This window comes from Diuraphis noxia, unplaced genomic scaffold (genome assembly GCF_037042655.1).
Source record: "Diuraphis noxia isolate RWA-SAM2 unplaced genomic scaffold, SU_Dnox_SAM2 contig0001, whole genome shotgun sequence".
NCBI lineage: Eukaryota > Metazoa > Arthropoda > Insecta > Hemiptera > Aphididae > Diuraphis > Diuraphis noxia.
The window spans coordinates 76,432,244-76,456,599 of NW_028301711.1; the positions used below are offsets into that span (position 1 = coordinate 76,432,244).

Consider the following 24,356-nt stretch of genomic DNA (forward strand, 5'->3'; position numbering starts at 1 on the left):
GGACTTGCAAAATAAGAATAAACAAATTACAAATAAATATTATTAATACTGAAGTACCTATTGACCAATAATAGTGTTAGAATGATTAACTGTTAGTACATTCGCAAATGCAGTAGGTAATACAAGATCAATAATAGTATTAATAATTATAATACTGATAAAATTGATAAAATAGTTAGTTAAAAAAAAAAAAATTATATTGATTTAATAATATTTTGACAACAATATTGTGCTTACTGATAAAAAATTAGAGTAAAAAGGTTGTATACAGAAGTGGCTTAACTTAAATTCTAAGTAATATAAAGAGAGTGTTAACTATAAGAGTGCCGTTATGAGTACATACTTCATTAAATTACACAAGATATACAATGTCTTCAATACTTTTTCACAGAATAGTGCATGGATGAAGTACTAAATCTCTAAATATCTTGGGACTAAGAGGAGTAATTTAAATTCTAATTCTTATTAATTAGAATCAATCTGTATAGATATACAAATAGTTTTATGATCAAAAATATTATAAAATAACATTATATTTTGTATTGTGAAAGAAATATACACAATTCATGCATTAGGAATAAAAATTATGTTTAATTATTTGTTTTATATATGTGGGATATTCTTGTTTTAAATACCAATCTCCTCCTAAGCCTAATGTGGTAATGGTTAAAGGATCACTATGTATACCTTTCCCATAATTTGTACTTATTGTTATGGAAACAATGTACGTAGTATAAGGCTCAAGGTTCGTTAATAATATAAAACCTCCGTCTTTTTGTGCAGCTTCTCTGCTCATTGTTTTTGACAACATGGATCCTACGGTATAAAACAGATTAAAAATAATTATAAATTTAAATAAACGAACAATTTCCATACATTACTAAGAATTTAATAAAACAGTTATAAGGTATTTGATCTATGACGTTTTGGCGCCACCATTTGGGCATGGCTGTTTTGGCTCTGGCCGTTTTGCCGTGCTATTCATTTAAATAATTTATTTATGTAGTATAATATCAAACATAATACAAAATTAATAATTTATAAAGTAAAAATTAAAAAGCTAATACATTAAAAATGTATAATAGGTTCGTAATTTTTTAATTTAATTATATATTAGGAAGTACTTTCGAATAATAATGCATTAAAAAAGCAAATCAAAAGAAAAAGGAGAGAAGTTCAGTTTACTCCACCAGCATGTTTAGATCTTATTTCATTGGAAAAACCTGAAATGTATCAAACTTGTTCGCCAAAACTGCAACGCCTATACGGCGACACCAAAACGTCCGTGTCCGCTAAACACCTAATGTACATACAAAAATCACATATTAACTCGCTACAGCAACTATCATAATATTATACACTAATAATATGGATACAACCAAGATATTATTTTTAAATACCAATGATATTATATTAAATTATAAAATAAAAATATGTACGAGTATGCATAGTCTCTGCCACAAATATCCATTCTATGTCGCTTCTATATGTTTCCCATACAAAGCTATGTCAAACTGACGTATTTTTAGTCTGGTCGCTAAGAGAACGCTACTGGGTGGCGATCAAAACTCGTCCATCCTCACCACTGAATATTCTAACGTACTTGCCCTCGCCAACGACGCCAACGTCAACAGCCATCATCATAAATTTACCGTGGTGAGTAGATACTTAAGTAGTAGAAATTTGGGAACAAAATTGAGGAATTCGTGGAGGAATAAGATAATCTCATTTTGTAACATTTTATAAAATATATAAAAATTCTTGTTTTTCTACTAATTATTGTTAATTAGGGACAAGATCAATAGTCACATTCAATTAATTTGTATACTATGTAGTTTATAATCAAGACATAAGACATAGACTGATTTTATATTTTAGGACAAAACTAAAATCTGTGGTGTGTTTCACATGCAAAATCAGGGTGACTACAATTAGCATTTTTAGTTTATTATTCTTGCCATTTCAATATGTGATTACTTGCAGAGCTCCAACCTTAATAGAAAACCGTGGTATACCAAATTGTAAGGTATCGTCGCTATATCAGTATCTTAATCCCATTTCATATCATACAATTTGCCTATACTCTATTTTAAAAGAGATTAATCAGTCAGCCCACTAATTTTCGTTATTGCTGCGCATTTCCCACCTACGACCCGGTTTGATCTGCAATCACTTAATTTTTGAAGGGTTTTTTTTTTTCAATCGCATCAACCACGATGAACAAAAATTGATTGTTTATTTTAGAGACCGAGTATATATTTAAATATTAAGTTTTTATGTGTATTGTGGCATTATAATAATTATAATGTAATATAATTATTATATTACATATTTTTTATTAATGAAATCTTTAATCTCACATAAGTTATAGACTTATCGTGTATAATGAACGATTTACTTTTCTATTTCCACAGATTACATCCGACCTAGGCAGTTCTGTGAAAATGTGAAATACTCTATATGTATATATTCAATCAATATAATCTATAGCAATACACATAGGTAGGTACTTGTATAGAATACTTTTAAAAAGTATTTGAGTATTTACTCAGTATTACATTTTTCTATGTATTTAAGATACTACTCAAATACTTTAAAAAACTATTTGGAATATTTGCAAATACTTTTGGTTTTTGAAGTAGGTTTCTAATTAACGTAGGTATTATTGGCACATAGTCGGTTTATAATCACTTTGTTTTAGGTATTAAATACATATATGTTTATTACTAGGACCAACACTTGTATGCATTTGCATATTTTTATTGGTTGGTCAAAAAAATAGCTAGTTTACACCAAAATTTGTTTTATAACCTAACGATGCGGTATACGAAATTTAATTTTCATATTTTAGCATTTAGTTTATTTTTGGAGCATATTTATTATCTTAAAATCTCGGGAATTACAAATATAAAAAAAGAGCCTATTTATTTTTTTAAAAAAAACTAAAAAGCTCGACAATTTCAAATGTCTTTAAATAACTTAAAAATAGTTAAAATATTTTGAAAATTATATCAAGTATAGAAAATGTAAGTATAAACATTCAGTAAAAATTTAATGTGTGTATGGTAATTTGTTTAGAGTTACACCAATATCAAAATTCGATTTTCTCAAAAATTAATTTTGCGTAAAAATTCCCATTTTTCCTTAATTTTTTTTCTGTTTTTCCCGGTCTTCTTGAAAACTACTGTGAAATTCCAAATTTTACCTCTCCAATGTACCAACTAGATTCACTTTCCAACCGGAACAATTACTGAAGTTTAAAATTGAAGATTTTTTTGACCACTTATCGTGTACACAGACACAAAAAAAAAATAACATTGTAAAATCAATACGAACGTATTGCTCCGTTCAGAATTTAAAATTCAGTATCATGGCTATAATTACTCACATTAAAACTTAAAGTAGATAATTAATTTTTATTTATGTTATTCCATCACTGGATTTTGACACTGTTAAAACTAAAAAATCACACTTTCAACAGACAGATTGTACACATTTACGAACTACTCAACTACCAATTACTGTCTACTACACATTACACAAGTCATTAATTTTTTTTTTTTGTATTTTTTAATTAAAACGACTTCTAGGTCTTCGTCAATGCTTATCACAAGTGGGTAGTAGGGAGATCATGTGATCTATTTATCTATGTATACATCACTCTATACATGATACTACCTCCCCCCTCTTCGCCTAGAGGAGACATGTTTGGTCTTCACTTACAGTGGAGTGGGACTTAGTTGGAAACCGGATGACGCAATCGGACGACAGCGTGTGGATTTGATGATCACGTAGAACCACACAAAATTTTTTTGCATTTTGCTATGAATCGAACCGATGACTGTGTGAGTCGTAGTCAACTGCGTGACCATTGCGCCACTCCGGCCCCCATTCATTAAATTAATGAATAAAACGTTGCAAGCTTTCAGACATATAGTTAAACAATCTATATTACTTTTGCGATCCCCCACAACCATTAAGGGTAGACATTATATTTGATATTATCAACAGTTACCTATATAATAATACAAAAGGAAATATCGTTAATTAATGTCTATTTTTAGAAACCTTCGGGCTACGGTTAACAGAGAAAAACAGAATATTAAATAAAACTATTATTCAATTGTTTTAGTTGCCAGTTGGCACTTAACAATAATATTTTTCTATTTCTAACCAAATATTTTGAATAAAAATTAATTAATCGAAAGAAAAAAAACATTCAAGACAAATAAGTATTTAATACAAAAAAATTATTTGAAATACCATTCAAAATACTTCATGCTATAAATATTTAAAAAGTTATACATTACCTAAAAAATTATTTGAATACTTTTACTCAAATACTTAAAAGGACTCGCAATACGCATAATAAGTAATAATTATTTATATTTCTTACTCAATCTTCTCAGCGATTGAAAGTTAAATTTTTCGAAATATGCTTACCATTGCAAATGTAATTGTTTGTGGAAACAACAGCACAATAAAATATTTGATATTCGCCAACTGAACCTATTCTGTCGGTACAGTCAATATTCCATCTTAACCCAATAAACGTTGAGCTGATCAAATCAACCCAAACGTTCTCAACTTTTCTTGCACCTACACAATCATAAACAAATAAATACAAAATGATCATTTACAAATTATAGCATTTATTACAAACTACAAAAATAATAGATCTTCATACTTAAATTATTTTGTATTGTACAAGATTCCCACACCATTCCACTACTGTTCCAATAGATTTTATTATAATTATTGGTCCCATTACTTAGTAAACGTCGTCTATTAGAACTTATTGCAAATTGATAAAAGTTGTTATCTTTATAATTAAATATAGTGACATTAGAGCGAAATTCTGAACTAGGAACATGCGTCCAGTTCATATAACCCTGAAAAACATATAAATTACATTAAATAATAACATTATTTAAAATATACATATAATATAAAATAATATGAAATAAAAATAATATTTGTATATAAAATATACAAATAATAATATACATTAAATAATATAGGTATCAGAAACATTGATTCATTCCATAGAGTCTCTGACACATATTCAGGAATATTAGTTTAGATAAATGGAAGGAAGAGACAGGGGTAAACCCCAGGAATTGTGGTATATTATACATTTGGAGTTCTTAACAAGTGTATTGCAGTCCCTTCAACGCCTGGTGTGTCCATATGGTAACACAACAAAATCTATTTATAAGTCAAACGTACACAACGTCTGTGGTTATATTTTTCTTATCTAATCATAGCAATTGATTCTCCGTATGTTTATCGATTTTACTAGCAGTGTGGTTATCATCTAACGACAGTTCATAATATTTATAACAATTATTCCGTTTTGTTCATCTACAGACTTTTTTACGGCAATGGATTCTCAACTAGAGTAAGTATAATTATATATAAATATTTTATTCTAATGTATGATTAATATTTTTTTGAATCTTTGTGTGTGTATGCTTAATACAAAAAGGTTCTACTTGCTCATTACAATTACATACTGTGTAGTGTACTTGGAAATGTGTGTGTTACCGTATGGGTTCTTTAGTCTTTAGTTTGTTGAAAACCATACATATATTGATTCTAGTGATACTCCTATATTTTTTTATAATGATTTATAAAATATAATTTTTATCGTTTATACAGTGTCATAAATATTATTTTTTTGAACTATAGAGATGGATTAACCTTACAAGAAGTTCTTGACATCATTTAGTCAAATTATGACGAAAATGATGTCGAAAGTATATTTATTGAACCACCAGACCCTCACGTATTGACTGGTGGAGATTCGGGCAATGAAGATGAAGGTGCATATACTTGTAATTTATCAGCTCGTTAATTAACTGCCGGAGCAGAAATAAGGTAATATATTATGTTCTGCAATGAAAAAATGCAATATACTTAAAAATATTTGTAATTTTTTTTAGGTTGAAATGTGGAAATAACATTGTAAATGAAAATACGATTGCACTCGAAACTATTGCCGAGTTGGACGACTACACTGATTTCAATATACCTGATAATGAAAAAACTACTGATTGGGTAAAAGGTGACTATGAAATGCCTGATTTGAATTTTCCAACTACAGGTTTTTCTAAATATTCACATATGAGACCGGTTGAAATATTTGAACTTTTTTTTGACGATTAACTTATTTCATATTTAATAGAGCAATCCAAATTATATGCACTTTTCAAAAATGTTAATAATTTTGATGTCACTAATGATGAAATTAAATGCTTTAATGGTATATTGGTACTAAGTGGATATAATGGACTTCCTGGGAAACGGTTTTATTGGGACTCATTAGATGATGTAGGGAATTCATTAGTCAAAGATACAATGCGCAGAGATCGCTTTATTTCAATTATGCGTTTTATACATTGTGCTAATAATAATGAAATTAATGTAAACGACAAAGTATGGAAACTGAGGCCAGTAATGGATATGTTAAAAGATAAATTTTTAAATCATTTCGTAACCTCTCAAAATTTAAATTTCTATGAATCAATGGTCAAATATTTCGGAAAACATAGCTGCAAGCAATTTATACGAGGCAAACCAGTGCGATTTGGATATAAAATTTGGTGTTTGAATGCTCCAGACGGGTATCTCATTAATTTTGATTTTTACCAAGGAATTAGTCCAAAAAGAAACGTATTGTATGAAAACATGTTTGGAAAACGCACAGCTCCATTTATGAAAATGCTTGAAGAATTTCCTAAGGAAAAGAAAAATTTACCTTACAGATTTTATATTGATAAGTTATTATCAATGATAACCTTTTTAGTGGCCTCAACTTGCTCAAGTTTTTAAAAATGAATGGTTATCACGGTACAGGGACTATGAGAGAAAATAGATTGCCCAAAAATTGCGCCATGTCAAATCAAAAAATTATGCAAAAAAAGAAAGAGGAGAATCAGAATAGGAAATTGATAAAAATAATGGAGTGTTTTTTGCAAGGTGGAAAGACAATTGGGTAGTCACCATTGGTTCAACAGTACACGGAGTAACCCCACAAAGTAAGACCAAAAGGTAAGACTATAATTGTGCAAGTTGATATTCAAAATTGTGTTTTTATGTACAATAAATACATGAGTAGAACAGACCAAATGGATGAAAACATAGCTATAGTCATAGCCATAGAATTGGAATTCTAGGTAAAAAATGGTGGTGGTCTTATTTACATGGCTGATTGATTTTGCTATAACCAATTCATGGAAACTTTATGTTAATTCTGGTCATAAGGTTACTCAGTTAGAATTTAGACGATCAATTGTTCAGGAATATCTAACACGTTTCAAAAATGCATCAAAAAGATAAGGCCGACCCAGTAGCACATCATCAAGAGTTTCAGAGTGCATAAATAGCTATGATTAAAATATATACTCGTATTTATTATAAATTAAAACGAATACAATTGGTAAGTAAAATATTTAAGAAAATTAAATTAAAATAAACCCTTGCGCTCTTTTACTGTACTCTAGGGGTATGTTTATGTATATGAAAAACGTTAAAACTCCATGTTTTAGACTAAAGTATTTGAAATATTAGAACTTTGATTGACAAAATTAAATAAATTAAATATCTACCACAAAAAAATAACTTTTTTACACTAATAGTGTAATATTATATGATTTGAATACATATTATGAATAATTTCACCATCTTACCCCTATCTTCTTAATATATTATATTACTTATATCAAAATATAACGAACTTTTTACATAAAGATAGCTATTCATTAAAAAATAAAATCTTAAAAACAAAAAGATAAAATTAATGTTTTTATAAGCTGCACGTATACAATAAAAATATGTTTTTCAAAACCAGTTCTTCGTCACTACGTGTGTACTAATTGTATTTAAAAATTAATATATTAATTTACATACATTACACTGATACGGATGACGATTAACATTTTCACACCAGAATAATGTATAGTAATTCAATTCATCGGCAGTGGACAATTTCGTAGTACCAACATTTTTCCAGGATAGTTCAAAAACACCTCTTTGATCAAATACAATTTTTGTCAGTAATAATGGTTTTTCAAGTCCTAGTAACAATTAAATGTTAAAAATATTCATATCGACATTGATATATTTATCAAATTCTTACTTTGTGATTCACTAGGTACGTATATTGTCGAATACTCTATAGACAAACCTTCTTTATTGGATGAATACACTGTAAAGTTGTAACTAATCGAAGTACTAAGTTCATTAAACTTAGCATAATTTTCATATATTTCATCGCTATAGTGAATGCTAAATTTTTAAACAATGTTGGTATCAAAAAAAAAAAAAAAAGAAAAAAGATTTAATCAAGAAAAATGTATAAATGGCACTAACGTGGTCTTGTTTTGTTCTGTTGTTGACGTATAGTAAGCACGATACTCAAATGAATCTCCACATTTTTCGCTATCATCAATTTTTTGCCAATAAATGATCACGTTTCTTTTGGATTTATCGATTCGTAACGTAAGACTCTCAAAGCTCCCAATATCAGTTCGTGGCGGCTTTGATGGTACTATGGTTCATGAAAATTGCATCCGAAATAATAAATAGGTAGTATTTTTTTACTATAAGTATATTACCATAAGTATTAGTGTTGTATCAAATTTGTTTTTAAAGGTATCTAATGTATATTAATAATACCTAATTACCTATAGCTAGTTTATATATGGGTACATCATATATACCTATCAATTTCAATTAAGCAAATTAAAATCAGTTTGTAGTTTTTAATATAGACATATTATAATAGGCTACTAAGTATTAACTTACTAGAAGGTTTGGTTTTCAGATTTATGTAACCAGGAGGTGACCATTTATCCTCCCCTCGAGCAACCGAAGAACGTACGTATATACGAAAATCGTAATGTGCAAACGGATATATTAGATTAGTAACATTTATATAATAATAATTATTATCACGTTCTTGGCAATTCATAGAATACATAAATGAATTTGTTTGATTGGACGGCAATGACACACACTGCACGTCACTTGTATTTATAGTCTGTGAAAAAAATTGCAACTATCATATCATTTTTTTTTTTTTATTTGCGGATTTTTAACACTCACGTGCCAACGTTTAGGATTGGAATCCCATTGTGACTTGTATTCGATCTTATGAATAAGTCCCCGTGAAAAGTTTGTCATAGTCCCCACAGACCACCTCAACATAGCACTCGATTCTGTTATATCAATCACGGTTATATTTTTAGGGCTAGCGGGAATAACTAAATTTAAAAAAAATATTAAATAATGTTGCATAATATATGGATCATTAAATTAATTAAAATATGATTTTGTTATTGAAATATACTGTGGGCATAATGATGAAAGTTAAAAAATGTAGATGAATTTCCTAAAACATTTTGGCCATTTAATCTGAAATCGTAAAACTCATACAGTTGTCTATACATGGGCGTGGTATTGAAATCCCAATAGCAAGTATTTTCTTTGATATCTGAATCCGTTGGACAATTTATGAATATTCTATTCGTATAAAAAATTTACACATTATGTATTAAAAATATTATTAATAGCTATAATACATTACCTGCCACCAGCACGATCAGGTAATCTGAATAATAACGTATAAGTAGTTTTTATTGGGTTCTCTGATGTGTTCCAATTGCACCTCAAACTGACCCAATTGTTAGAGATACATGCAAAATGTCTTACAATGGCTGGTTTATCTAAGTAATTTGAAATGGTTTTTTAAAGTTTTAAATCATATAAGTCATAACTTTTTAAGTCTTGAATATAAGATGATTGTTGTATAATATTAAGGTTCTAGTCAATTTTCTTTCCAAATTCATTCGTTCATAAAAATTTAAAAATAAATAATTTCAAAAAATTGCTGAAAAATTGATATAATCAAATAATTGATTCTTTATCCAAATTGGTTTGAGTGATCCACATAAACCTGCTTAAATATTATTTCTAACCATTATGAAATTAATAATTTTTAATAAAAACACACGAAATTAAGGTAGGATAGACACAATGTTTTAAGTTCATTATTCATAAACTTTAGTATCGGTTATTCAATTTTTGTTATAATTTAATTAATATAGTGCATAATTAAAACAAAATATATTTCAATGTTGTAGTTAACTTACATCCAACATAGACTCTATTAAAACACACGACAACGTGTGATCCCAGTGGATGAGATCCATTTGTGTCCGAGTCAGCAGTTACATATTGTACAGTGGGTAACGTAGAGGAACCATTAGATGACATATTATATGAGTGATCATCGCTGGGATAACCATAACTTTCGTTTTGATACCGTTCATAATCAAGTAATAATGTACAATAATAGGTATCTTGGCCAACTGGGGGATTTGGAATGTGAAGTTGAGCCGCCGTTGCGTTGACGATGGTCACATATTGTTTGGGTACAATTTCAGCGTTTTTATAAAACATGATCCTGTGGCTTGGAAATTTAGTTATATTACTACTGTCCGTTCGATGACCAAACAAGTTGTGCACTATTATTTTATCAGATTGCAAAATGCACGTGATTTCTAAAGGAACTCCACTGCCATACTCTATCACGATGTTTCCAGTTGGTACCGTTCCTAAAATATTTGAATTGTCACATTAATATACAGTGGATTAATATTGGTTACTTCTCACGAAACTGCTACTAACTTTAGATGAATATTAATTTGTTCATAATCTGGTAATCATATTAAGTTGAAGAAAATAAAAAAAACGGTCTAGGACAAATGGGCGCCCCCAACTGGGCACGACCAACTCGGCGCTGCCAACTAGGCGTAGGGACAATTAGGCGCGAGTTGAGTGGACGCAAGACAAATGGGCGCGAAAATTTAATGAAAATTCACTATACTACCTATCTACAGTATTACTAAAATAGTTACAAAAATTTTAATTTTTTAAAATCAAAAATAATTTACAAGTAGGTTTTTCATATATTCCTGAGTATAGTGGCCACTCCACTATATCTCGCTGTATTCCGGAGATGTGCATGTAGGGAGCAATAATTATTAGATAAAATACTATTATATCTATAATAATATAGGATGTCTCTGTATCGATTTATAAACGGATATTTAGAGTCATATCTGCTCGAACGACGTCGTTTGTACATTGTATCGGCTTATCGCATACCATCTGAACGATGCTTATAGGAAACCTAAATAGGTACATGCGATTAACGACACTACGCGAACAAATACGATAACTAAACAATACAAAATAATAATAATAGGTGGACAATAATTGTGTCTATAGGTATAAAATACAGATCGCATATTTTAGTCTTCGAAGTAGTCGTGTTAAGTTCAGACGTCATTCAATATGGAAAACATCACATCACAGCGAAATCGTGAAAAGTTTTATGAAAACGGATTTTTGTACGTATTTGATAAACTATCTGCAGACGAAAAAACTGAGTTTTGGCGATGTGAAAAAAAACGACATTGTAAAGCGCGTGTGCATTTAGTCAATCGTGAAGTCGTAAAAACTATAAATATGCATAGTCACGAACCATCTGCAGCTAAAGTAGCAGCGGACAAAATCGTTACAAAAATTAAGAAAAGGGCTCTAGAAACACAAGAATCAACGTGTCAAGTAATAAATGAGTGTACCCAAAATACTGATGTCGCTTGTCAGGGAGCTCTTCCAAATCAACAAGCTTTAAAGAAATTAATCAGAAGGAAACGTAATGAAATACATCAAGCTCCATCAAATCCTACAAATCTGGCAGACCTCGAAATTATAAAACGTATGAATCAGAACCCGGAAAAACTGAAAACTTTCTGCTAGCTGACAGTGGACCGGGCGCAGACAGAATCCTAATATTTGGTCGTCAACGAAATTTGGAAATATCATTAAGCTGCGATGATTTTTTTATGGACGGGACATTTAAAATTGCGCCAAATTTATTCAAACAAATTTATGTTGTTTTAACAAAAAAATTTGAAGGCGTTCACCCTTTATTTTATGCACTGTTGCCTAATAAATGTAGAGAAACATACGACAAATTATTTGTTATGATTAAAGTATTACTGCCAAACCTCGATCCAAAGTCTATAACTTGTGACTATGAAATGGCTGCTTTTAAAAGTGTTTCAGAAAAATTTCCTTCTGCCGAAATTCTAGGTTGTTTTTTTCATTTGGTGAAAAATATGAAAAAAAAGTTATGCGAATTAGGCCTAACAAATCGCTATAACAATGAGCCAAACTTTTCGTTGTACGCAAAAATGGTTACAGCTTTGGCGTTTGTTCCAATTGACGACATAGATAATGCTTTGTTTTCATTATCTGAAAACTTACCCGATGACGTGCAACCAATTTTAGACTGGTTTGAAGACAACTACGTCGGAAGAATGAATAGAAGAGGTAATGGACGAAGACAGCCTTTGTTTCCTCACGAAATGTGGAATGTCTACAATAGAACTTTAAATCAACAGGACAGAACTAATAATCATGCTGAAGCAGCTCATCGTCACCTTCAGACAGAATTAAGTATGGATCATCCTACAATCTGGAAGCTTATAGACGGCTTACGAAAAGTGCAAGCAAATCGCGACTTCTACTATGAACACCTTGTGGCTGGACGCAATCCGCCAGCCAAATTAAAAAAGTACAGGGATGCTGATCAACGTATATTAAAGATTGTTCGGGACTATCATAACAGAGACATTGTTGAATATTTAAGAGGGATAGCGCATAATTACCAAATGAACTTATAAATATAAAGAAATTAAATTTAAAAAAAAAGAGAGAGAGTAGACCATGTGCCATGTAGATATAACAAAAACGACAACAATAATATTTGAAATAATAATAATAATAATAATAGTATTAATATATACATTAATTAATTAATAAATATAATAAATATATATAATTAATTAATTAATATACATTAACTATTTAGCGCCCAGCTATCCATCGTCCACTTTACTCGTGCCCACTTGATCCCGCGCCCAGTCGGCCTCGCCGAGTTAACCGTGCCCATTTGGCGGTGTTCAACTGTCCCATTCCGTAAAAAAAATGTTTCAATTGAAGAAATTAGTACAAAATTCAATTAAATATTTTAAGATGTTAATGAAATGCATTAAAAAAAGTATTGTATTTAGTCACTAGATCAAGTAATCTGATTCTGAGTATTTATATATAGACAAATTAATGATTATATGATTTTCTATGGTAATTTAATATATTGTCAACTACCTGAGAAACAATTTTTATTTTTTCAAAAATGGCTATTTTCATTTAAATTTAAAACAATAAGCTCTAAAAATTGAACAATAATAAATGGCTTTTACTGAAACTAACATGTATCGAAACTATCATATTAATTAATAATATAATTTATTTGAAATGCCTAAGCAATAAATCTCGATTAAAAACTTTGATGATATTAATGACTGTGTTAATGAGTGAATTTTCATTTTATCTTAAATTGATGAATATCAAATATAAAATTAATTAAAATTTAAACATTTAGGTGTTTCTTACCTCCTATTGATTTTAGACCGGAGTCACATAAAGCTGAAGAACAGGCGAAATCAACTAGCAATGTTATTAATAACATAAGCCATAGTACTGTATGTGATGACCGACTGCGTCGGTTTATTGTTGCAAAATGTTGTCGAATCATATTTATAGCAGCAACCACCATTTTCGATCAATTACTATTTGTAATTATCAATAAATTTCAATAATCCTGTAATCAGTGAAATTAAAACTATGGAAATTTATTTAAAAAAAAAAAAAAAAAAATAGAAATTATGTGTTTCTATGCACGCGTTTAGAGACAAGGGGTGATCTTAATTTTGGCCAGGCAGGTACCAACTAAGCACTTAACTTTTTTTAAATGTACCTACCTAACTGTTTCATATTACCGCAGCAGCAAAGATAACTCTAATTTTCAAATTATGTTTTATTCTACGTATAATTTTAATTATATTACGTTATGTATACAAGTTTACGTATAATATAAAATTGTAAAAATGTCTTTTAGAGGATTCTTTTTTGTTAAAAATAATCCAGGTGACATACTGTTGGCTGATTTCATGTGCAAATATCTATGGTTGTATGATCTAAAAATTTAGACTACAAATAACTATAAATTGTGAGATTTTGGAGTTTTTTAAGCTCCGAAAACGACCCACGAATTCTAGGGCTTATGATCCGTGACCTATTAGCTGTAACGCGTGGGGAATTGTTAGACTACCTTCAACAGAACTAATAGATTTTAAACACGCATTGGTTAAATGAACACCAAAGATTTATTTGTAAGAGAATAAGGTGATGTTAACTAAATAATTAATAATAAGAAGTAAACTGAATTATAAAAATATTAAGCAGATTACATTTCACATGGGCACAAAAGTGAAAAAGTAATAATAAGATTGGCTTTTACAAATAGTATAATAATTTGCGTATAACAAATAACAATAATAATAATTTTGGTTGTAATACAATTGATTTCACCATAGGTAAATAATGATGTTTTTTTATTATATAATAATTTTGAACATATAGCTTAGGCATTGAAATAATAATAAGAAGTATGAACATTGTCAAGACATATCTTTTAAGGGAAAATAATAGGACCCACGTTATGCGACGCCTAGGTACGTGCCTCTACAAAAAAGAGGGGTTATCCCGAGTGGGTCCCGTTATTAATTTTTACCTTTTTTATAGCCCTAGTGCGTCCGCCGTCTTATCGACAAATTATAATGAATAGGCCAAGCGCGTCCTCGGTCCACAGCTGCTATAAGTATCTATTTAAGATAAAAGTATTGTACTAAATTTTTTTATAATTATTTACAATACACGGATTAAGTAATGGTCATTACATACCTTTAGTGTATTTTTACTTAATAATAAAGAATGCGAATCATATGCAAAATGTTTTAATATATTAAAAACTGAATGTTTTAAATTAAATTTATGTTGTTCTCCCGAACATATATTTGCAGATTTTTAATTATCTATTCATCTCAACGCATTAAAAGTTTGGCTAACTATAATTATTAAAGGATGTCGTTTCCATTTGGGACAAGCATGGTGGCGTTACATTCAAAATTTGGTGTTGAGTAAAGATTATCGTGACCAAACAGAAATAGGTTTATTTTTGAAAAATATATTTGGTTTACCATTATTAAATCAAGAAGATGTAGAAAACTGTATTATTGAAGATTTTATATCTATAATGCCGAAACATGAAAAACAACGAATTTATGGATTATATTATAGAAAATTATATAGATTCTGAACCAAAATTTCCTATTTCCCTGCAGGCCGAAATGAATAGTAGTTCAACATCACCCAGACATATACATAGACCCATACATTTTTGGAAATATTAAAAAAAAAAATCAACTTGATACTAAAATAGCAATACGAATGGCCACACAAACAACAAAAAAACCAAAGGGAAGTACGTGCAAGAAAATTACTTACATCGAAGACAATATAAACAATTTTAAAATAATAAAATATCAAGATTCAGTTTTGTCAAATAATGGCATTTAAACACCAGCCTATATAAATATATAATAATAACAAACATTTTTTAAATAAATTGTACGCTCACCTTAATTTAACGGTTTAAGCTAAAATAAATTAATAATAATAAAAAAAATAATATTTTTGGGGTGTAAGCCAGTTCACCTCCTCGTGGTGTACCCTGGGTAATTCTAAATGAACTGGGGACGCATTCGGGCTATGTAAACATTATGACCTTTTTTTCTTGGGACGCACTCGGATGATACTTTATTCTGGACGTACTAGAAACATTAAAAAAGGGTCATTTCGGGACACACTCGGGAAACTCCCAAAAAAGAGGACAAAAGGGGGGAAATCATACAATAAACCATACGGAACAGTCTTATGTTGAGATGATGTTTGATGAACACCAGCTAACTGTTAGATACTCGACGTTGGACATTTTGGCCATCCTCGGCCTTCGAGGTGACTTCTAGCCCATCGTAGTGTGATAAACAACGGCGATGAACATGATCATATTATACATGAGGACAATCTACCCAGTGTTGAAACAATATAAGCAGAGTCAAAAATCCATATGGACAATAATATAGGTACGAAATGAAACCAGAAGCAAAACGTGTTTATGCTAGGCCGTCCGTTGCAAAAAAAAAAAAAAACGAGACGAGACAGAGTACCAGCGCTGGTGGCTATTGATTCCAGGTTGATCGGCGTGTGTAGAAGATAAATTGTTATACAATAATGATAATAATGGGATAACATGTTGCACTGTCGCTGTCGTTATGCATCACGACTTCTCGAACGGCAGCAACAAGGGCGATTGTAAACTCTCCCGGGTCTTCTCCAGTACTACCTGACGGAAACGTGTAAATTCTCCCGGGCTTATTCCTGTACTACCTGTCGGAAACATGTAAACTCTCTCGGGTTTAGTAAAAATCATAAAATAAATTTAATATACCTACATTTAAGTTGCGTTTAAAAATAGTTAATCATATATAATAACAATATAAATTTATGTCTTTAGCTGCTATGAGCTATAATATTATAGTCAAAATACAATAAAAAATAAGATCTCAAAAATCTAATATACATTTAAGTTTCTTTTAAAAATAGTCAATAATAATAACAATGATAATATAAGTTACAAATACAAAATATACGTAAAAATGTTAAAATTATTGTTTTTAATAATAAGAACATGCAGATTTTAAAATCATTTAAAACAACTCGGGAGAGTTTACATACTTCCTACAGGTAACTTTTAAGTTAACCCGGGAGAGTTTACATATTTACTTTAGGTAAACATAATTTTGACCCGGGAGAGTTTACACATTTACTGCAGGTAAACATAATGTTAACCCGGGAGAGCTTACAATCAGGAGAATTTGCTATTTTTAAAAATCGGGAGAGTTTACCACCGCCCAGTAACAATCCGTCCACAGCTGTTGTGCATGACTACTGAACTTTGCGTAGAGAGGGGGAAGTAGTATGTACATACATAACGTTGTAGATTACGCAATTAATAGATTGCGCAATAAGTGCGTTAATAATAATAATGATAATAATATTAATTGTATAAGTATTCAAAATAATAATATTAGCTAAAAAATGCTGTGACGTTACAAAATAAGGGGCGATGAGATGTGTTACTCTGGCAATCATTTGTTAAATTATACATTTCAGAACCCTGCAGTATATATTGTGTATTTAATTTTGAACAATTTTTACAACACTTGAAAATATTAAAATTAAAATTTGATTTTATGGCGATAAAGATACCCTTGCACTAAAATCCAATACTTTTAACAAATGTAAAATTAAACGTTGTGGTATACGTCCTTGAAATTGACTCACAATCATATTTATGAACTCCAAACGGTTATCAAATGTTTATAAGATAATCCACCTGCTTTGTCCGATCGTCTTCAAAACAACTCCAGTTATTAGTAAATAGTTAGCAAATAAAAACTGCATCATTGGAGAATTGTTTTAGATTTTCTTCTGTCCATACCCCTGTTAGTTCTGAATACGATTAACTTAAATTCTTCCATCAAACACCAAACAAAATTTGGATCCCACTTTCAGGTAAATATGAAGACGACCCTTGAAGTGGTTCCCAAAAATTTAAAATACAATTTATTTAACATATCACACGTCTTTTGACGTCATTGGCACTTTTCAACTAAGTGTAATCTAGCGCTGGATATACTATTATGTTTATATATTTATTAATTTTAGTCTCATCGTACATAATCTACTACAATAATCGATAATCTGATAGTAATAATGATGTCACTTTAGAAGACTGTTCTGTAACATATTTCGCAGGATATTTGGGCTATAAATGTATGAAAAAATTTAATTGTAACCAATGTCAACTTGAACTATTTGTTGATAAAAACTTAAATGATAAAAAGCAGTTGCATCTTCTTAATAAAAATTATACTTCAATTGATAATGAAAGTGGACTTAAAGCACAATCAAATAGTTAAAATAATGTAGTAAATAAAATTTTAAATATTTTTGAAAACAATTATAAAAACTATTTGCATAAAAATAAAATAAAATTTCAACTGAGCGCTTAAAAAATAATAATACAATTAAAAAATGGCTTGATGAATCATTGACAAACTGCATAGATCATAAAATGTACATAATTGAACAACTTTTAATTTGTAAAATATTTAATAAAACAAAATTATTTTCAACTGCCTCAAAATTAGCAAAATTTTCTAAATTAAAAATATTAAACCATATTTAAATAAATTAAATACATTTTTTCTTGTTCTGATCTTGTACCTATTTGCATAAAATAATATAGAAGCAGTCTTAACGTCCTTTTTAGGACAATTCACATCAACTACATTAAATAGTTCTTTTCAGGACTAAGGATCAATTACATTAAACTGTCTTTTTTAGGACAATTCACATCAACTACATTAAACAGTTCTTTTCAGGACTAAGCGTTGATTTTTATATATTAAACAGTTCTTTTCAGGACTAAGCGTTGATTTTTATATATTAAACAGTTCTTTTCAGGACTTAGCATTAAATTTTTAAATAGTCGTTTTTAAGACTATTTGTTTCAATTTTATTAAACGGTTCTCTTCAGAACCAACAAACATCACAATTTACTATTATTCTAATAATTATGCTTCAATATAAATGTATAAATGTATTTTACCCTTATTTTGTGTTTTTTTAATAATACAAAAATTTTTTTTATTCTTTAAACCTAGTATTTTATTTCTAATCCAGTTTAGCAATCTTGGTATATCTTCACTCAGAATCGTTTTTCATCATATTAGGTATATAGACTTATAGTTGGTTTCTAAACTTAACACATTCAGTATGCACTTATAATAACAAAACACAACTTACTATTATTTTATTTATAAATTATATTAATAATTTAATTATGTATATTATTTATGTTGTTGTTGAGTTTTTATTCATTTTAAAATTTGAACACAAAAATACAAAACAATGTATTTTATAAAGTATGTAAATACAATAAAATTAAAAATTACATATGGTTAAAGATTTGCTTTATTTTTAAAACTTCGTAAATCTAGTATAGTACGAGTATGTAATGTTTCCGCCCAAAGCAGATTTTACTGAATCGTAACATTCCAAACATCCAAACAAAATTGATCTTTCGTAATGAAATTTTAATTAATTATTGCTTTCTGTAGTAGAATTCGACATAAAAATTAACAATTTTGTGAATATACTATTTAGCGATAGTGGGAATCATAGCGCAATGCTCTGAAAATAATAAATGTAGGTTTATCCATGATAAAGTCATTAATAGGCTTATAGCTTTTTCTGTCACTACTCACTACCTCAAACCGGTCTAAGAAAATGTTATTCGCCGTCAGTAGTAATAATATAAAATTAATTCATACAACGCTACCTATCGGCAGCTATCATAATTAAAATTGTAGTCGCCGAAAATCCCTGTAGTATGGTCTATCTGTCTATTTTATAATCAATGCTATTACGATTGAGAACGTTCAGTTTTTATTTTTCTGCGCAACGTTGCCAAACTTTGCCATGTAAAAGTCGGCCTATATAAATATATATAACTCTTAGCAGTGCTCACACACTGTCTATGGGACATTCGCTATCATAATCAGATAATTATGATAGTTATGATACATCATCTGAATAAATACAACGATAACGAGTTGTATATATGATAACGAATAATCGAAATATATACTTTCGTAATACTCAGTAGGTACGTGATTTCCCGTGTTTTGCGTTGTGCCAAATATTTTACGTTAAATATTACGTTATAAAATTAATATTTTACTTAAATAAAATCGAAAAAAACCAAGAAATAAGACTTATTACCTCTGACCATGGTGGAAATTTAATTGTTTTTAACAAACACAAATACCATTTCATTAGACGGATAAAAGACAATATTGAGAAGTGGACATGCCCCAATAACAAATGCACAGTAAGTTTGTTAGTTAAAAAATTTGAATAAACGGTGAAAATCAATTATCTGTTAAAGAAGTTTTAGGTTCTACGATACCTACTTCAAAAATTGAACGTCAAGTGTTAAAGTAAAGCAGAGGAATCAGTTTCGACTAGACCAATCAAAATTATTCGTACGGAACTCATGAAAGGCATTGACACTTCTGTCCTTCAACATAAAGATTTAAAATCTGTTTGAAAAACAATTTACTGCGAAAAAAGAAAAATATATCCTGCTTTACACAAAAATCTAATTGAGACTGTTACTGAACTTCGAAATATGAAGACTAATGATGTTTTTAAATATAGAGATCAACAATTTATTTATGTACAAGATGAAAAGAATTTAATTCGCATTATGACTAAAGATAATATAAATTTTATGGTGAATTGCGCAACTTTTTTGGCTGACGGAACATTTGATTTTACACCAAATCATTTTTTACAAATGTATACTATACACTGTTTTCAAAATAGATGTTATATTCCAATAGTTTTCTTTTTCTTAGAAAATAAATCAAAAACAACTTATATTGACATTTGGAATTATTTAAAGGATTTGTGCCTAATAACTATGTCTAAAGTTTTAGAAATTAATATCTTCATTTAGATTTTGAAATTGGTGCACATGAAGCTGTACGTGAAACATTTCCCGGTGTTACGATATTTGGTTGCCAAACATTTAGCTCAAGCTTGGCGTAAAATAAGATTTATTTACTATTTTAGATTTAAAAAATTTTTGAAAAAAATCGATTTTATTATTTTGGCATAACTCAAAAATAATTAACCGTAAACTCTTGACATTTTTGAAAATTTTAACTCTTTTAAAGCTAGTTATGACCTTTATACATTTTTAGATATATATAATTAATTCTTAAATTATCCTCTAAGTATTAGTGAAAAAATATTAAAATTAGAATTAGTGTTTTTTTTTTTTTGTGTGTGTGTGTGTGTAGCATAACTAATAATAATGCTTCGATTTCAAACTTTGGGGGTGGTTTCCGATGTAAAAGTGAATATCCTTGGTGCATTGTAGAGGTCAAAAGTAAACATTTTCCAACAGTATTCAAAAAAATCGAGAAAAACAAAAAAAAAATGACAGAAAAACGGGAATCTTTACGCAAAACCAGTTTTCGACCAAATGATTTTTTATATGGTTGTAATTCAAAAACTAATCACTGTAAATACTAGAAATATTCGACTTTTTTTGAGTTATTTATAGACCATTGAAATTTTCGATTTTTTTTTTAAGTGTCGATAAAAAAATGTTGGATGACCAAAAAAACTTGAAAATTTAATACAAGATTCCTTATAAGTTGTAATTATTGTAGCTAAAAATAAAAATTTTTTTATAAGCGTTAATAGTTCAAACTTTTACGAAATCTGTCGAAAACGCGAAAATTTGAAGTTGAAAAGTCATTAAAATTTTTGTGTTTATAACTAACGATTAAAAATACAACACTAAGTTATCCATAAGTTTTCCTTCAAGTAGCTATAGAGAAAACTCGAAGCATCATTATAGCAAAAATTTTAATTGCGTTTGAATTTTAAATTTTTACGAAATAGCGTAACGATAACGATTTATCCTCAAACGATTTTAAACATTTGTTATTATTCAAAAAACATAAGTCACAGATACTTGAAAATTTTACCAGTTATTTAGATTGGCATTTTCCTTATATGATTTAATTTTCAAAATATTTTAACTATTTTTTGAGATATTTATAGACAATTGAAATTTTCAATTTTTCTGAAAATTTTTTTTTGAAGTGTTGATAAAATATTTTTGACCCTATTAAAATACTTGAAAATTTAATACAAAGTTCCTCATAAGTTATTATTATAATGATTAAAAAATTATAAGAATACATATGCACGATTTTTTTTTATTAGCATTTGAAGTTCAAATATTGACAAAACTTCGAATTTTTTTTTTGGTGTCTGTCATCACGTTATGGAGCACTAAAAGTGCTTCGATTTTTGACTTCAATACCTCGTTCGATCAGAAAGTGAATCTAGTTTGTACTTTGAGAGGTCAAAACTTGAAAATGTCCAATATTTTACTAAATAATCGGGATAAACAAACTAAAAATTAAGTGAAAAACAGGAAATTTTAGGTACAGTCAGTTTATGACAAAATCGATTTTGATTTTTGATGTAACTTTAAATCAAATGACCATTGATACATGAAATAAAGTTTATATACGTATATTCTATCTACCATGAAATTTTCAAAAAATGTTGACTTTAGTTAAACTATTCATAGGACAGGTATATGCAATTTTCGATCATTATTAATTATTTTTTTTGAATTAATATCGATAAAAATTAATTTTTGGGTAGAAAATCTTGAAAATTGAATACAAGACTCTTAACATATTATTACAATAGCAGTTTAAAATTAAAAGAAATTCATAGTTACTATATTTTTTTATAAGTATTAGAATTTTGAATTTTGACAAAATACGTAAGAATCACAAAAATTCGCTTATTGTTTTAAGCTAGAAATTCATAAAAATTGTCTTTTTAAATCTAAGATTTGTAAATTTAATACAAGATTCCTTACAAATTTGTCAATCTTTATCACAAAAAAAAATGACCACCGGAAATCCAAATTAAATTTTTATTAGCATTTGAATTTCAAATATTGACAAAAATTCATCAAAACCATGAATATTCGCAAATTATTTTGTAGTTCAAAAATTCATAATATTGTTTATATTTATATCTAAGGTTATAAAATTCAACACTAAGTTTTCCATAAGTTTTGCTTCAAATATCTATAGAGAAAATTTGAAGCGTCATTATAGGAAAAATGTTTTGAGCGTTTGAGTTTTAAATTTTTATGAAATCGCGTAATGATAACGATTTATCCTCAAACCCGGTATATGTATATCTATGATAATATAAGGTATTATGAATTATGATAACTACATGCAAAGTTTTTGGAAAAATTAATTAACCATGCCTTATTCAAAATGCGCCCTAATTGAAAAATAATATATTTGTTTCAAAATAGAATATATGACAATATTTAAATATAATATGTCCTAGACTGACAAATCATCTCCGTTCAGAATCGTTTTTCGTATACAATGATACCTATCATTGCATTCAAATCTAACCTAACCTACCCTAGTCAGAGGTCCACCTCACCACTTAATGTACAGTAGAGTGATACCCACTTTCCCACTTTTTATTTTTATAACTTGTTTCTAGATTAATGAAAACAAAATTTTAAAGAATGTTTACAAAGACGAGAATAGTGAATTTGGTAATTGTCTGAAAATGTTTTTCGGACTCCCATTTCTGCAACTTACAGAAGTAGAAGATGGTTTTATACAGATTATGGCGTTATGTCCAAATTAATTATATGGTCATAGATTTGCAGATTATATTTTAAAAACATATGTTGAACCAGATTGTTTATTTCCTCCAGTTTTATGGGCAAAAGAACCATCTCAACATCCTAGGTAAGTTACGATAAATATTGAACATTTCAGAAAATATATTATGCATAATTTTCATTTTTAGGACTACTAATGCTGCCGCAGAAAGTTTTCATCAGAGTTTTAACAGACAGTTTTATTACACATGTCCACCTATATGTATATGCTGTCATACTGACTTTACTCGATACCCAAAATGAAACGTCTTTAAAACTCAATTCCATTCAACACGGTAGTGTTCAAATGGCATCAAAAGCAGGAGAAGAAAAAATTTCAAAAACAGTAAAGTCTTATATTAACTACTGTCAAAAAAAATCTTCTGAAAGATTTATAAAATATTTAACACATCTAGAAAATTTATGTAGGGGAATTAAATTGTAAATTATTTTTATTTCATTTTTTTTAAATTATGACATTTTTAAAATTTATAATTTTTTATTATTTTATTCAATGTTTTATTTCATTTTTATTTTGACTTGAATATAGTTCGGCAACGTTGCACTTAATTTCATTGTTCCATTTCGAGTGATCTCAATCGTACGCTAAAAAAGGTCAAACGTTCTCAATCGTATTACAGCCTTACTTTATTACGCAGTATTCGATCCACTCACTCATGACAGTTGTGTTTTGACTTATTTTTACTTTGGTATAGTGTATGTTTCTACATAGAATCTTATTAATCTGGCCTTCGTCCTTGGAGAAGTGGGGCTTCACTCATGGCTCCATCCATAGCCGCACATAGGGGGGTGCTTGGGGGTGCTTAGCACTCCCAGGTTTAAAATTAGCACCGCATAAACTATTTAAAATATTTATTACATAGTCATATCTTTTGAAATATTACTATATAAATCTGTTTATGTATATCAGGATATTTTGAAAATATCAACAGTT

General features: G+C 28.9%; 2 protein-coding genes and 1 pseudogene across 2 annotated transcripts in view; 2 read left to right on the plus strand and 1 right to left on the minus strand.

Annotated features, from left to right (window-relative positions):
* LOC107169388 (cytokine receptor-like) overlaps positions 1-24,356 on the minus strand; it is a 29,148-nt gene continuing 4,792 nt past the window's right edge. The window contains exons 2-13 of the mRNA XM_089217667.1: positions 13,531-13,738; positions 10,155-10,619; positions 9,590-9,728; positions 9,353-9,525; positions 9,109-9,266; positions 8,809-9,043; positions 8,374-8,551; positions 8,141-8,289; positions 7,912-8,078; positions 4,688-4,892; positions 4,444-4,599; positions 1-816 (exon numbers count right to left, since the gene is read on the minus strand). Of these exons, the coding sequence (XP_089073793.1) occupies positions 572-816; positions 4,444-4,599; positions 4,688-4,892; positions 7,912-8,078; positions 8,141-8,289; positions 8,374-8,551; positions 8,809-9,043; positions 9,109-9,266; positions 9,353-9,525; positions 9,590-9,728; positions 10,155-10,619; positions 13,531-13,693 (2,433 nt within the window). The 5' untranslated portion in view covers positions 13,694-13,738 and the 3' untranslated portion in view covers positions 1-571. The remainder of the gene's footprint in view (positions 817-4,443; positions 4,600-4,687; positions 4,893-7,911; positions 8,079-8,140; positions 8,290-8,373; positions 8,552-8,808; positions 9,044-9,108; positions 9,267-9,352; positions 9,526-9,589; positions 9,729-10,154; positions 10,620-13,530; positions 13,739-24,356) is intronic.
* LOC149061744 (uncharacterized) lies at positions 5,385-6,168 on the plus strand (annotated as a pseudogene).
* On the plus strand, positions 12,267-12,758 carry LOC107172806 (uncharacterized). Its single transcript, XM_015523103.2, has one exon. It carries the CDS (start codon positions 12,267-12,269, stop codon positions 12,756-12,758), a length of 492 nt encoding a protein of 163 aa, XP_015378589.2.